This window comes from Haliotis rufescens, unplaced genomic scaffold, assembly GCF_023055435.1.
Source record: "Haliotis rufescens isolate VD_foot unplaced genomic scaffold, xgHalRufe1.0.p SCAF_11, whole genome shotgun sequence".
NCBI lineage: Eukaryota > Metazoa > Mollusca > Gastropoda > Lepetellida > Haliotidae > Haliotis > Haliotis rufescens.
This window is the reverse complement of record NW_025963791.1, coordinates 14,863,321-14,879,294: the sequence shown is the minus strand read 5'-3', so window position 1 is coordinate 14,879,294 and position 15,974 is coordinate 14,863,321. Positions and strand designations below refer to the sequence as shown.

The 15,974-nt window shown below is 37.8% G+C and overlaps 1 protein-coding gene across 4 annotated transcripts in view; it reads left to right on the top strand.

Annotated features, from left to right (window-relative positions):
- The window catches only part of LOC124110627, a 120,236-nt gene that overhangs the window by 71,776 nt on the left and 32,486 nt on the right, over positions 1 to 15,974 (top strand). For all 4 annotated transcript variants that reach the window (XM_048392282.1, XM_046469936.2, XM_048392284.1 and 1 more), the window contains 30 exons: positions 78 to 200; positions 317 to 499; positions 646 to 783; positions 1,252 to 1,440; positions 1,944 to 2,090; positions 2,655 to 2,837; positions 3,107 to 3,229; positions 3,453 to 3,641; positions 3,833 to 3,961; positions 4,482 to 4,667; positions 4,947 to 5,090; positions 5,335 to 5,520; positions 5,898 to 6,017; positions 6,129 to 6,311; positions 6,603 to 6,728; positions 6,889 to 7,074; positions 7,191 to 7,319; positions 7,561 to 7,746; positions 8,369 to 8,494; positions 11,400 to 11,582; positions 11,695 to 11,823; positions 12,105 to 12,287; positions 12,401 to 12,535; positions 13,368 to 13,559; positions 13,755 to 13,877; positions 14,235 to 14,417; positions 14,803 to 14,928; positions 15,066 to 15,248; positions 15,387 to 15,509; positions 15,667 to 15,849. In XM_048392282.1, the coding sequence (XP_048248239.1) occupies positions 78 to 200; positions 317 to 499; positions 646 to 783; positions 1,252 to 1,440; positions 1,944 to 2,090; positions 2,655 to 2,837; positions 3,107 to 3,229; positions 3,453 to 3,641; positions 3,833 to 3,961; positions 4,482 to 4,667; positions 4,947 to 5,090; positions 5,335 to 5,520; positions 5,898 to 6,017; positions 6,129 to 6,311; positions 6,603 to 6,728; positions 6,889 to 7,074; positions 7,191 to 7,319; positions 7,561 to 7,746; positions 8,369 to 8,494; positions 11,400 to 11,582; positions 11,695 to 11,823; positions 12,105 to 12,287; positions 12,401 to 12,535; positions 13,368 to 13,559; positions 13,755 to 13,877; positions 14,235 to 14,417; positions 14,803 to 14,928; positions 15,066 to 15,248; positions 15,387 to 15,509; positions 15,667 to 15,849 (4,719 nt within the window). The remainder of the gene's footprint in view (positions 1 to 77; positions 201 to 316; positions 500 to 645; positions 784 to 1,251; positions 1,441 to 1,943; positions 2,091 to 2,654; positions 2,838 to 3,106; positions 3,230 to 3,452; positions 3,642 to 3,832; positions 3,962 to 4,481; positions 4,668 to 4,946; positions 5,091 to 5,334; positions 5,521 to 5,897; positions 6,018 to 6,128; positions 6,312 to 6,602; positions 6,729 to 6,888; positions 7,075 to 7,190; positions 7,320 to 7,560; positions 7,747 to 8,368; positions 8,495 to 11,399; positions 11,583 to 11,694; positions 11,824 to 12,104; positions 12,288 to 12,400; positions 12,536 to 13,367; positions 13,560 to 13,754; positions 13,878 to 14,234; positions 14,418 to 14,802; positions 14,929 to 15,065; positions 15,249 to 15,386; positions 15,510 to 15,666; positions 15,850 to 15,974) is intronic.

The following is a 15,974-nucleotide window of genomic DNA, read 5'->3' as shown; positions in this document are numbered from 1 at the left end:
GAATAATGAACTATGTACTGCATTTGAAAATACTGAAAGGAATGCTGAAAGTTGTATTGCATTGGGTTTTGTTTCAGGGTCGCATTGTATATGGCTTGATTGGTGATCTGCGTTCTCCCTACTTCTTTACTATCAATGACACAAGTGGCTTCATCACTCTGAGGAACAGCATACGAATGGACTCCTTCATGTCATACAAGGTAAGGAACAAGTTCATCAATGCACGTTCATCAGTGTATCCTAAAATTATGCACAAGATAAACAAAGTCTGAAGTGAGAACATGTATTATTTAATTTATGTCACTGCTGATTTCAGGCTAGAGTAACAGCATATGACTCAGGATCAACGACACGTACTGCCACAGCAACTGTTGACTTTACAGTGAATCGCAATGCTGGCCAACCAGGATTTGGTTTACCAAGCTATGATACAACCATAGAGGAGCTGACAGCAGTGGGAACAAACATCATCAATGTCACAGCCACTGATCCAGATCAAGTTAGTCCATATGATAACTCTTCTATATTAAATGCATAAGTATCCTCTATCATTTTCCACACAATAAGTTGATTGATATTGGTAAGTCCAATATTGTAAGCTTGTCGTGAATGATGTATTTCTTATGCTATATGTGTTCTCTGCAGGATGTCCTCCGCTACACTCTAGAGGGCAACCCAGTATCAGTGAATGGACTACAGTATTTTGGCATCAACTCCAATACAGGCAGGATTAGTGTCATCCGACCACTGACTGCTGATGTGGCCAAAACATCTCAATATGTGGTCAGTAATTTTTGTTCAGGTCTTGTGTACAGTGAAATGGGACACCTAAGGGTTTTTTCACAGTTGTCAGATAAAATCTTACAAAATATTAGGCACTTAAATCTGTTATAGACCAGTAAATTCCTGCTCCTTGTGTAACAAGCAGGTATCACCCAATGAAACATTGTCAGGCATTTTTAGTATCCTGTTTGTAAGTACATTTGTACATATATTTATGCATTTTGGTCACTAAATAAGACTATCCGGATCCAGAAATAAGGAACTTTTAATAAAGTAAATTTTAACCTTTAGCTTGTACATGTTCAGGAATGTGGGATATCAAGATGTCTGAAGTCAGTGCCCTGTGCTCTGTTTGTAGAGTTCGTATAGAGCCAATGCATGTCACATTCCAGTGTTAGTCAATTTAGAGATGTAAAACATGAGCAGAATGTAAGTCAGTGTATGTCTACAGATACATTTTTCTTGCAGATGACTGTGCGTGTATCAGACCAGAGGCAACCTGTTGAGAAATCAAGCTCTGCACAAGTCACAGTTAATGTTCTACGCAACCTGAACAAACCATATTTCAGAAACAACCCATACTCTCGCCAGATCTCGGAGTTAACCACAGTGTCCACTTCAATCATCACAGTCACTGCTGTTGATGATGACCTCAAGGTCAGTAGTATAAACAAGACTGAATGGTATGTACATGTTATTGAGGGAATGTTAGTATTATATGTATTGGTGGGGGTGGTGCGTATTACATGTAACAAATTTCAAGGAGCTGATTACATGTATATGTGATGTACTTCCCAAGTATAATATGCAATGTATTTCTAGGGGTGTATTGTACGAAATGTATGTTAAGGGGAGTATTAATGTTATTTATTTCAGGGGGCGTACTGTATGGAATGTATTTCAGGGGGTGTATAGTATGGAATGTATTTCAGGGGGTGTATAGTATGGAATGTATTTCAGGGCGGGTATTGTATGCTAAGTGGTTGAGGGTGCATATTATATGTAATGTATATGTAAAGTATTTGAAGGGCAGTGTTATATATAATGTATTGCATGTAATGTATTTCAGGGGGATTTTATTCTAAAAAGTTGTTAATATACGTTCACAGAATTGTTGGTTTTATACTACTCTTCTATAAAATGTTTGTAATGTATTTCAGGGAGAGCTAATTTTGGACGTGGTTGGAGAAGGATCTGCGCCATCTTACTTTAGCCTCACACCAGCCACACGAATTGCTACAACCCGAAATGCTCAGATTGATCTCAGGAACAGCATACGCTCTGACAGAGGGCAGTTTCAGTATGTGGTAAGTAGAGACCTGAACCTCTTCACACATAATAATGTGCAGGAAAATACTGCCTATGTTGGACAACCTTCATGTAAGGGCTGACAGTTTCGCTGTTGCAAAAGTACTGGGACAGCTAAACTCACTATTTGCATTACTACTGTAACATGGATAAAACTACTTACAATGTAGATTTCACTGCATTATTTGACCTGATCACAAACACATCCAGCAGTTATATTTGGAATTTATTTCGGGAGTAAAGTGAGGTACCTCTGATTATTTTCTGACATGAATTTTTTAAAATGGATACCCAAGTGTATCTTAAGGGGAGTATTTTGGTTCAAAATAAATGGAAAAGTAAATAATTTACGGTATTTTTAATATTTATTTTACATTTATCGGTACTATTAATACGGCTTGCAGTATTGATAATAACCTTGACATTTAAACTTGCCATCTATGTTTTGTCACATGGCCATGGATAATTGTGTACATCGGTGATTCACTGAATCTTTTTTCACCTACACGATATATACAATACTATCAGTATGGTATGTTCATTATGTTATGTTTGCCTTCCAGCTGGTTGTGAGAGCCTATGACTCCTTGTATCCACAAGATTTTGTTGAAGAGCGTGTAGTTATTGATGTCACACGCAACGAATTTGCACCTGAATACATCAACACACCTTATCGCGTAACGATTGATGAGGACACACCAGTTGGCAGAGCAGTTATTGATGTGAATGCTACAGATCGTAATGGGGTATGTATGCAATTCGTCAACACAGAGATTATTAAATGCTGCTTGTGTGGTAGTTCAGGTTATGGTTGCACTGATGGCTCCAAAATCGTGTGCTGTCAAGTAAATATTATACTGTAATGCTTTTAACTGAGACAATGTCGCCATGTAATGAGGGTGATCTGTTACAAGAGTGATTGTGGAACGGGGCCCTCATCAAACTTTGTTGAACTTCTTACTAGAACCACTAGATATTGTTCAGGTGTATAAGCTGTAGGTGACATGTGTTTCAGGATCGTATCTACTATGCAGCATATGGAGAAGCAGACACCATGCAGTTGTTCCAACTAGACCCAAGCAGTGGAGTAGTAACACTGATCAAACCTCTTGTGCCTGGAAACAAAATGCAGTACACGGTAACTCACCATCTATTCCTGATTGTATTTTCCTATTTGCCTGCAATTTGTATTGTCTATGATCCAGATCAGGATTTGTTCATGTTATATTGGAGTTATGTCATGTTTTTTCTTACTTTATTTTAATGATCATGATTTTAATAAGACAAATATGATATGTTCTATGATACAAGACTTGAGTTTGATCTTTGTTCTTAATTATGCTGCTTGGCTTCCTCCTCAGATGAGAGTGAATGCAACTGATGGAGGTCTTCCTGAACGATGGGCTCCAGTGGAGGTCATCATTACAATCAGACGAGATCAGTTTGCACCCATATTTATAGGAAACTATCAAACCAATGTCTTTGAGACCCAGTCATCCCCATCAAATGTGCAAGTTGTTGTACAGGCCACGGACCAGGATGGAGTTGTTGTACGTATCAGTAGGACTTATGTTGTATCCATAGAAATATAGTGTACCGGTACTAAAGCTGTAATAGTGTCCTGAAGATAAATCAATTGATTTGGAACTTGTTGAATTGTATGATGGGTTTATGAAATATAGATGGCATGTGTTATATGCCCACAATGACTACATTGGAATGTTTGGTTGTTTGTTCATAGGGTCAGATGGTATACAAGGCTATAGGCATCTACCCAGCGTTGAGTTTCTTCGAGGTGGATCAAACTTCAGGACAAATAAGACTCATCAGGGATCTCAAGATGGACTTCAGCAAACCCAACCCATACTTGGTGAGTCACATGTATGGAATTTGTACCTGCCTTGTTGTACTGTTGAACATGTTGGATTAAAGCTTTGAAATAAGAAGCTATATATCTTATTAAGGCTTAAAAACATAAAAGAATGAAAATATAGTGTGGGCGGGCAGGTGGTTGTTTTTTTTTTGCTTGTTCAAACTAGTATGTAACCAAATAAACAGTTGTGTTCCACCAACCTTGGTAAGGGCCACCCTACATGAATAAGCATACAAATTCCTATTGCTGCCATGATCATAACACGAGTTTCGCAGTAATCAGTGTGCATGTAAAGGAAAGTAACTGTGTTCTATATTGGATTGCATTGTTTTTAAGTATTAGGATATTTATAAAAAAAATGGAAATGGAAATTAAAACTAAACATGCGGCGGACTTTATGATGATGCGGGCGGTGCCTGAGAACCGAGACTATTATTTTTTTTAGCCTAAGATTCAGGTGTGGGGTTATTCAACTTAATTGTTTCTGATACTGAATTAACTGAATTGTATATTCTAGTTGGAAGTGACAGCTGAAGATAGCGCAAGGCCAAGAAAGAAGGGGACAGCTACTGTCACCATCAATATAATCCGCAATCCAAACACACCACAGTGGGGCTTGAACAGCTACTCTACCAACATCCCAGAAGACTATCCCGTCCCTGGAGGTGTAATAAATGTTACTGCAACTGACCTGGATGTTGGGGTATGTTTGCTATATATCTTCACGTCATATTTGTATTACCTTTTATAAGTTATACCTCTTTGTATGTATATTAATCATTGACAAATACTCTAAAATCATACTCTTCAGTCCACAATAAACAACGTTTAGATCAAACTCAAAGGGACCACTTATCTTATGAACAGTTCGTTATATCCGTCAGTTGATTATTAATGTAGTTTACTGTATCTTCATTGAACACAGAGACAATATTCCTTCTACATATTCCTTGTCTGTTATGTGTCTCTGTATTTGTGTTAGGACAAGATAAGATACAGTTTGAACTCGGAAGTGATCCAGAGAGATGTTAGTATCGGTCCTGTTGGCTACTTCTACATTGACACAGACACTGGACTCATCACGCTGAGAAGAAGCGTCCTTGGGAGTGGAATTAATCAGTTCACGGTCAGTACCTTCTCTGTATGCTAACCAAAAGTACTTTCAGGTCATCATTTCTTGGATGATAATTCTGACATTACTTCATCTGTAGCTACTGATCTTGAATTTGTGTTTTGCTACTGTATTATGACAAAGTGCCTTTCATGATGCATATTGTTATATTATTCCTTGTGAGTGCGAGACATTTTTACTTTTAATTGTTGACCATATAATGAAGTTTTTACATTGAAACATATGACTTTTTTGACAGCTTGGTATCACTGCCTGTGACAATGGCTATCCTGTTCGCTGCATCAACACCACAGCAACAATTTCCATCAACCGTGATGGTCAGTCACCCGTTTGGCAGAATACCCCCTACACCATTCAGATCCAGGAGACTCATGCTGTCAGCTCATTTGTTTTGGCAGTCCGGGCTGTTGATCCAGACTTGAAGGTATTTACCTTTCAAGAAATAGTCCTATATGTCTCATGATTCTCTCTACATGCAAAAGATTTGTACTTAGTAATTTCATAATATTCTTTTTAATTACTTTGTGGGTATGTGCAATGTAAAGATTGGTATGTGGAACATTCCTTAGAATAGGAGTACTTTCAGAGTTAGCAATGTTATATGTATTTATTAAATATGTTTTAATAGGCATATTAGGTACAAGCTTAACTGCCTCATTGTCCTTTTAAACGTTGTGTGTGTTGGCCCATGAACCAAGGACCTTAATAGTAGGCATGCAAGAGATGAACTTATGACAATTAATGGTTAGTCTGCTCGTTATAAGGTCCTTCCATGAAGAGATGTTTTTTACTCTATTTCAGCCTGGTAGCCAGGTGGTCTATGAGTTTGTTGATCGGCCTGCCTTCTTTGCCATTGATCGGGTATCTGGGAACATCACCCTGGAAAACAGTATTCTCTATGATTCCAGCGTACAGTACAATGTAAGTAGTCCCCACATGTATTATTACTAGACAGTGTTATGCTTTGTACAGTTTTCTTTTGTACAGTGCCAAGGATTCTTTCTTATATGTGAATGTTGATTTCTTCACCAGTTCCAAGTTCGAGCATATGACCGTTTGGATCAGCCTCGAAGTGTGATAGCTGATGTGACCGTGTTCGTCATCAGGAATGTCAATGCTCCAGTCTTCCTTCTTCAGCCATATCAGACAACAATCTCTGAGTACCATGTTGTAGGCTCTGAGGTGCTCAATACTACAGCTGTGGATCTGGATGGGGTAAGAAGACCTTTTCTTGTCAGTTAATCACTGTGTTGTGAAACTATTTGCATTGGTTCTGCACAATTTGTAATCTCTGTCTCAATATTGAAAAATAAAGATATTGTCAACCATTGCATAAATGTATCCTCATATAAAGTTTTATGATGAAAACTTACTATGTTTCTTTGGTATAATTCAAGGTAATTGAAATGCCAAAAGAAAATCTGTGATAGATGTTTGTATGTTTCATTCCACTTTTGCATATTTTATTGACAATAGACTTTTATCAATATTGTTTCTTCTGTTCAGGATGTGCCACTGTACTCCTTTGTGAACCCATCAAATCAGTTTGCCGCCAAGTTCTATATTGACCCTCGTAATGGAATCATCTACCTGAGGAGCACAATGGAGAGGACCCCTATCACTCTCTTCAATGTAATATATAACTATCATCAGTCCTTTCTAGTGTTCTGTCTCCAGTTAATTGGTTCAAGATATTTGAAATATATTATTGCAAGTTAACTTCTCTTAAGAGATGAAAAGCAGGTACTGTGTTTCAAGAAGAAACAACTTAATAATGACATCTTTTCTTCAGGTGACCATCTCAGCATCGGATCAAAGACTTGTGTCTCCCAAAAGTAGCAGTACATATGCTGAAATACGAGTGGATCTAGATGACACCCCACAGTTCACCCAGAACCCATATAGTCAACAGATTGAGGAGAGCTTTACTGTTGGCACCTCAGTCACAACTGTCCAGGCCATTGATGCTGATAGAGAGGTGGGTACCTCTTCACAATTGCTTGGCTTACATTTTTAATTATAGTAGATATTTTACAGTTATAGATTGAATACGGAAATTAATTTGTTGAAACTAATATTTGTTTCATATTTCAGGGTGAAATTCGTTATGGTATTGATGGTCTCTACCCAGCTGAATCCTTCTTCAGCATTGAGCCCCAGACTGGCGTAATATCTCTCCAACAGGACATCAAGAATGAGCCCCTGCAGCTGTCCAGATACACTGTAAATACATGATGATTTCTTTCAAGCTAACACACATGAGTATTAAGGGCTGAATAATACAATTAGACTTTTAGGCATTTATTTGAACTAATATACAGCATGCTGATGTAAAGTAATCCAACAAAGGTAATGGGTACATTCCTTGTGCAAATGATCAGTATTTCCAGCCATCCTTCCTAGTTTGAGAAATTGTTTGTCATTGCAATTGTGTACTACATCATGCAAACCACCACCCTTTCAGCTCCGAGTATTTGCTTATGATACTGCACACCCTACCCGCCGAGGATCATCCTCCGTGCTTCTGAACCTGGTCCGAGATCCCAATGCTCCACGCTTTATCCCAAATGATCAGTATGAAGCAACTGTAAATGTGGACTTGCCAATTGGAGGAAGAGTTGAAAATACCACTGCAATTGATCTTGATGGAGTAAGTATATTTTTCAATGAGAAAACTAATGGCATATTGTTTCCAGGATGTTAAAAAGTGTACATTTATGATTACTTGTCAGTGCCGGTATGCAATGCCTTGTCTTTCTATCCGATAGTGTTTTGATATGATATGCACTGTAATGTTTAGGTAGTGTTGTAAAATGTTATCATCAGCTTATGCAGTGCCTGTTTTAAAAATGCCATGTTGTCTTCAGGATAATGAGATATGTTGTTACATTGCAGTGTACTGTCATTAGGATATGTAGATCTCAACTTATATAATGCCATGGTATCTTCAGGCTACTTAGACCTATAGTTATATAAGGCATATTATTCACTTGATTTGTAAAGCTGCAGCTAGATGATGCCATGTAAACTTCAGGATACATTACCCAAGGTGCATACTGTCATGTTATACACAAGATATGTAGAATAGTGCTATATATTTCCATGTTACCCTGAGGATTTGAAGAAGTGTTTTGACACAATGCTGTTAATTTCAAGTTATGTAGAAATGTTGTTATGTAATGTCTTGCTAATTTCAGGATATGTAGAGGTGTTGTGTAATGCCATGTTCTTGACATGCAATAGTGTACTTATACCATGACCTGTTATTTCAGGACAAAGTGACATATCGTGTGGTAAATACCTTCACCAACACACTGAAGTACTTCTATCTGGACCCAGAAACCGGTGATGTCCATGTCCGTGCTCCACTCACATCAGCACCTGAGAACTTCTATAGTGTAAGATACGACAAATGTTATCCAATATTGTGATGTATCAAGCAGTATTTCTTGAAATACAGTCAGCATGCAGAGATGCCAACCATTACACTTTTGAGCCTAAAATTACACTATTACACATGTCCTTCTAAAATCATGACTTTTGACGTTATTTTCAAGAATTATTTATGGATGGTTTTCATATTTATTTTCGAGCTTTAATCATATAAATCATCCAAATTCAAGCAGATATTTCTTCTGCTTATTTTTAGCTATATCGCCCTATGTTTCAAAAAGTGACGCTGTCATGTGTGTCTGTGTTACTAGCATCAATGCATATGTACCCATGTTTCACATACGTCTGGGCATAATGAAAATGTTGCAGCAAAAACCTGCATCATGGTACAATTAACATTACGCTATTTCACATGAAATTACCCTCTTTACTCCACTGATTACTCCAAAGCTTCAGTTAGGGTTGGCATGACTGAGCATGTCATGTAGATCTGTTACCATTTACTGTACCCCAACAGCATTCTCTAGTTGCTGTATTTGTTTATTGAACATGGTTTTATTAATAAGCAGGTTTTCAAGGTGTATATGTACTTTTCTTTTGGTGATATTATTCCTTTTCAGTAAGTTGGAATAGGGATCAAAACTACTGAATACCAGTAAAAATGATTAGTTCGTAAAATCAGTTTATAATGGTGTAGTTGTCATGACCAGTGGCTGCTTATCTAGATACATTACTTTGTAGGGTGATAAGTCTTTTAGAAATTAATATCCAGTTTTATGGTTGATATCATCAGAATAAATCCAAGTCCCTAAATATCAATATTGCCTCGGCAACTAGGAAAAAAAGATAAGACCATACATGATTCCCTTGTGTATATACCATCTTGTTTGTAAAGCAAGTAGACAGCTAATCATTTTGTACTACACAGGACCGTAATGGTAGTGCATTTGTAAGTATTATTATCAATTTTAATATGTATGGTCAGAATACATTGTTTTATTTGAACTAACACTTTGAATTGCTTTGACGTTGTGTCAAATGCTTTCTTAAGTTTCTATATGAGTCGCCCTAAACTTGTTTAGTCCGGTTGGCCTGAAGGGCCTGAGGGTAAAGTGATTACACCTTCCTTCTCCCTTGTTGTCATAGTCTTTAAATCCTTTGCATTTTTGCTTATCCTGTACCACCTGATGGAGTCAGCTGAAATTTAGTTTAGTTTCTAACCATAAAGAGGGTTAAGCTTGTTCTAGGCATTCAATCTGTTTTCCATCTTTATTTTTCTGAAATTGTCTCATCAAACACAAAAGGCTTACAAGGCTGAAATGTTTTGGTGATTGAATGATGAATGAATGATTTCAAAGTTCAGGTGGAGATACAGATGCATAAGACGCAGTCAATTTGTCTAAGACCATGCATTTAAAAGCCAAATATAACAGCTGGCAGCAATCTTGACAATAATCAGAAAATAATTATTTTGCTGTTGAGATAACTTGATTGATCTAAGATTTATGGTTGTAATATGTAAATAACAGCCTGACTTTGTCCTGTTTTTGGCGTGTGCAACAAAACAAATGTGGTTAGGTTATAAAAAGTTATTGGCCAAAATGAGCTGCACCATTCTTTTCAGTTCATTTAGAACAAAAAGGGCATCCTGTTTCCGTGAAATTTCATGAAATAGGTTTCACAGATAGTTCACATTAATTTTACATCTGAGTCAGCAGTCTTTAAGGTTTCTCCTGTGCAACCCTGAATATTTGTGTGTATAAGTTTATTTAGCCTTACATTTCTACAAATGTGTATTTTTCACTTGGTAAAAAAAATATGCTTAGTTGTACTGAACCCTACCCATTTTTTAACTGAATAGTTGAAAAGTTTTGTTTTGCTATTTAGTTACCCGACCTGTAATCTCCTAGAATTTGTGCCGATAAGAAGACAGATCTTACCATGCTTGTTGCCTTGTGAAAGTTACATTAATGTCATATCTGTGTCAGTTCTTAATACCAAAGTTTTAGTCTTTACATTTTTATGTATAATTGATTTACCCATTAAATGATTCAGTATGAAATTCAATATCCTCATAATATAAATCATTTTCAAAATTATTATTATGGTTTTATGTCTGGCTTTTCTTTGACCAAAATGGTGAAAATTGTCCATATGTATGGCTCCTCAATATCTTTCCTTTAATAGACATGTTCAGACAGACACTGATGAGTATTCACAAACAAGAGTGGTACTGATCTGTTTAACTTATTAGATTTAAGCAAATATTTTAAACAATCAAACTCTCTGCTTTAACAAGACAGTATCTGAAGTAACCTGGTTGTATTTAGTATCAGTTGTCTTTTACCTGGATTGCTCTCCATGACCCTGGTGGCATTGAAGTGATGAAGAAAATGCAATTGTCATGTGATGGTCAAATGATAATGTATGAAACACTACAAAATTAGAAAGGAAGTAAATTCAAGCAAGCAATCTTCTATCCTATCTTGAACATTCTCCCAAATATCTGAGAATAGAATCGTGTACTCCTACCTTAAAGAATATGGAGTTCATTTCCATCCATGGAAACAGGGATATCAATTTATGTTTCCTCGGTGCTTCAAAGTTGGTGCATTGAATGCAGTTTGTTAGTTTTACAGTTGAACAAATATTTACCATATTGGTTGTGTCACTTGTGCATTATTTTACTGTTGAATACATGTAGTACCAATGAATGTTAATGAATTCCATATTTATAAAGTTTGTAGCTCAATCTCTATTGTGAACAGTCTAATTGCCTTACCTGTGTTCTCACTATCCCATAACGATCACTCTTTAGGTTGCTCTTACAGAGACTAAGATCCTCCTGGAGATATGTCGCATGTTAATGTCACCCAAATCTTTATGTGTCATTGTTGTAATTGGTTATAGATGGTGATTGAGGCATCTGATGGCCGTGGAGGAACTGCCAATGCAACAGTTACAATAGAGATCAACCGACCACGTAACCGTAATCCCACTTTTATTGGCCAGCCATATAATGCCAATATCCTTGTTACTCAACCAGCCAACACGTATGTGACGAGAGTCTCGGCAACAGATCCAGATCTTCAGGTATGTCTGTTGCAGGATCACTTTTACAGATCTACTACGTGTAGTTGTCACAATGTTTGTTTGTGTGTGTTGGAAATTCCATGTTGTGTATGAGTTGGTATCATTGCTTCAGGGGAGTATTGAGTATGAGGCAGTTGGCGTGTACCCAGCTCCTGACTTCTTCCGTCTGAATAAGACCACTGGAGAAATACATGTGTTGAAGAACCTCACTACTGACAGCCTGAGAACATCCAGATACACAGTAAGAATACCTTTTCATTTTATGCAATCAATTGCTCCTTTAGGAAACATCAATCAGCATGGTTTATCATTATTCCACTTGTTGTGTACTTAATACAAATGTAAACATTGTACGCAATTATGGTTTTCAAGTTGTGCAATGTTCCTGGTATTTTGTAATAATTTGCACTGTTTTTCACTGTCTGACAGATATCCTGTTTAAAACAACTCTGCTTTCTAGCAATTTATTCTGTGCATCACCATTTTAGTTTTGGTACACTGAAGAATTCTGTCATTTTCCAGCTCCGTGTGCAAGCATATGATACAGCATTCCCAAATATGCGTGCCAGTGAGGATGTGGTCATCTTTGTAAACCTCAATCCAAGCACCCCAGTATTTGCTGAAGGAGAGTACAGAATCACCATTCCTGAGACCTATCCAATCAACAGCATGCTGCTGACAGTCAACGCCTCTGATGCTGATGGGGTAAGAATTTGGACCACATCTTTATTTTATGCAGTAATGATGATGTCATTGTAGGAGGGCTTCTGTTACTGCAATGAGTATTTGATTTAATGGCATACATGTGTGTTGGCCAGGACTCCATCCAGTACTACATTCTTCAAGATACTGAGGGCCAGACAGCTTCTAGATACTTCTCTTTGGGAACCACTTCTGGCATCGTCTTTACCCGCAGTAACTTACAAGCCCCAGGAACAGCTAACTTCTTCAGGGTGAGTCCAATGTGTAGAGGATCTACTGAGATACGAGGAATTACAGATAATCTGTCCCAAGTGAATGAATGGTGTAAGCTACCCATGAAGAACTGGGGTAGAACAGGTCTTCAGAAACCCATGCTTGCAATAAAAGGCTACAAGCTTGTAAGAGGCGACTAACAGGATCGGGTGGTCAGGATCACTAACTTAGTTGATGCATGTCATCATATCCAAAATGTGTAGATCAATGCTCATGAAATCAGATAACTGGATTATCTGGTCCAGATTCTATTAATGAAAGACTGCCGTCATATAGCTGGAATATTGCTGAGTGAGGCATTAAAAAAACAAGCAAATGGTGTAAGCCCCAAGCCTTTGGTGAAGAACTTAAAATATTCTTTCACAATGGACTGATAGTCTGTAATTCCAAGTTTCTAGAAGATGGTTCTGTATATTTTTACTCATTGTCATTTGGAGAAACTATGTTAATATAAGGAATGTCAGTCCTACAGAGAACTTCACTGAAATCAGCTTGTTGTTCAGAGGACATAATGTTATCCATTTGTGTTGTCATGAAAAATGGTTGACATTATCACATAGTGTTTTCAACAACGAAGCAATGTCACGTTATATTGCTAGGACTGACCAATCAGCATTGAGTATTGATAAAACTATTGGTAGTATTGTCTTTATGATGTATCCAAGTTTATATAGGGCCAATTTGATCTGGATATTGTGGTACATTTAAGTTTGTTTTACGGACTGTACATTCTTTGTGAAGTGCCTAGCAACCTTTGCCAGGCAGTTTGAAACATGGTTTGGTTTCATATGTTTCTTGGTTTGGTTTCAGTTTGCTGTACAAGCAATCGACAATGGGTCCCCTCGTCGAATAAGTCAAGCATATGTTTATGTTACCATTGAACGAGATGCTGGTGCTCCAATATTCAGCCAGGTTGAATACCAGACAAACATCCCAGAGAACACTGCAGTAAATGACACACAACCAGTCCTTACAGTATTTGCTAATGACGCAGACAGAAAGGTATGTGCATTGGCATTATTCTGTTACAGCAGCACTTTTAATTTTGTTTCAGTACAGTAGCTTGATTTCTTTTGAAAGGTAAAGAGAGTGATTTGGGGATAAACAGAGGTGTATGGATGTTATTTTTTACAATTTTGCTAAATTGTGTTCCATTTCATGAATGATTTGTGACAATTATTTTTTGTGTCATACCAGGGAACCGTGAAATATGTGATTACTGGTGATGGCCTGGGAATGGCTTTCTTCTGGATGGATGAAAATAATGGAAGACTATATGTCAGACGCCCACTCACATCCACATCAACTTCCAGATTTGATGTAAGTAGGCTATCTGTGGTGACCATGTGGAACTTATGTGTTAAAATAGGTTTCTGGCATGCTGTGTTAACAGGACAAGGCATCTGAATGGATCAGGTGGTCAGGTTCTCTCACTTCGTTGACTGCATGTTGACTTCGGTGATGTACTCTGATGGCATGGGATGTTGATCATAATATCAATCACGGGTTTCTGACAAACCCTTGATTGAGGTCATATAGCTGGTATATTGCTGTGTGTGACATTTAACTATCAGACCAATGGTGTTGTTGATTGGTTAAATTTTGATGAGTAGAAATAGCTGTGGTATGTGGTAGCTCAGTCACAAATCATGGAGCCAACCTTTGCCTCACTTTCAGATGACAGTTGCAGCGTACGACTCTGATTTCCCCCTGAACAGAGGGACAGCAAGAATAACCGTCTATGTTGACCGTAATGTTGGGGTACCTCAGTTCACCTCCCCTCAGTACAGTGCTCAAGTGTTTGAGTTCACCAACACAGGAACCTCAGTACTTCGTGTGAATGCATCAGACAGTGATGGGGTGAGTGTGCAATATTTTCTCTTTTCTCTTTTCTCTTCAGTAACAGTGATAGTTACGCACACCGAACAGATTGTGATGCTGGTCAGAATTATATCAGTAGAGTTCAAATTGCACTCTCGTATGAAGGGCTTGACCCTGTTCTGTCAAGGGAAGGTTCTTGATCAGAAAAGATATTACTTCACTACCTTGATACAGTGGTAGAAATTGGCACTACTCCTTGTCAAACTTCTGAATAATTAAGGTATCATAAGGACCAGCAGAAATTTGCCAGTATTAAGGGTTTTGCAATATGATATCATTATAAGGACAAGTGGACAAAAACGGATTTTGTTTTTCTCAAAAGGTATCTAACTTGTGTAATGCTGATGTGCATTGTTTGTTGCAGGACACTGTGCGGTACAGTATGGTTCTGCCTAATGATCAGGCTCAGACATACTTCTTCATCGATGATCGAACTGGTGAAATCTATGTTAGGAGATCCTTGTCTCTCAACACCCAGTCCCAATATGTGGTAAGTACTGGCAACATGAATGGAAAGCGATTTCCATTTCATTTGGAATGTTTCACTTTGGCCTCAGCCTTCACTTTGCCTGTTTCTTTGCAGCAATCTTAGTGTGGAATTCCTCCATTTCATTGTTTCTGTTACAGTTCCAAGTTCGTGCAAGTGATCAGAGAGATCCACCAAGGGTGTCTGATACTCAAGTTGTTATACAAGTTGTGAGGGATGCCCGACCACGCTTCGTGGGCACACCATACTTCGCTAGTGCATCTGAGACAAACGCTGTGGACACAGTCATCTTTGATGTCAATGCAATAGATGATAATCTAAGGGTAGGTGTTTTATGCTGGCATTAAAATACACAGAGTTTTGTATAATAAAAGCTTGTTATGTAAAGTGTTCTGAAATGATACTGTAGTCTGTCTTTACTTACTTACACATATTATCTATTCCTGTATGGTATTTTGCAGGGTCAGCTAGTCTATGAAATCGTTGGAGACATCCCAGCTCCAAGCTATTTCAAGATCAACTCAACAACTGGAGTCATCTCTGTCCGATCAAATCTCACAACTGTTCAGACCCGGCAGTTCACAGTAAGTCATCTTACAGGTTCATCGTCCAGTTCTTGCTGGTGTCTATCATTGTCAGCCCCAGGTAAATCATCATGAGAACTATACATAAATTAGAGCTTCATAAATCATGAAGTTTGAAGTTGTTATTTCTAATAAACGTTATTTCTGTTTCTTACAGCTTCGTGTGTCTGTCTACGATTCAGAGATCCCATCAGTGCGTAATACTGAAACAGTCACCATTGGGGTGAATGTCAACAGCAATGCCCCCAAGTTCACCCTCAACCCTTATGTCATCAATATCAGTGAAGACAAGCAAGTTGGAACCCTTGTCACCACGGTCACAGCTGTAGATCCAGATGGGGTAGGAGGAGATATAATAACTTATAACTTTATGATGGCATTGAAAACTACCATAAATCTAGTATCATTTCCTCACAGACCGTTTAATAATGATGAAATTTGATAACATGACAAAAACACAAATTA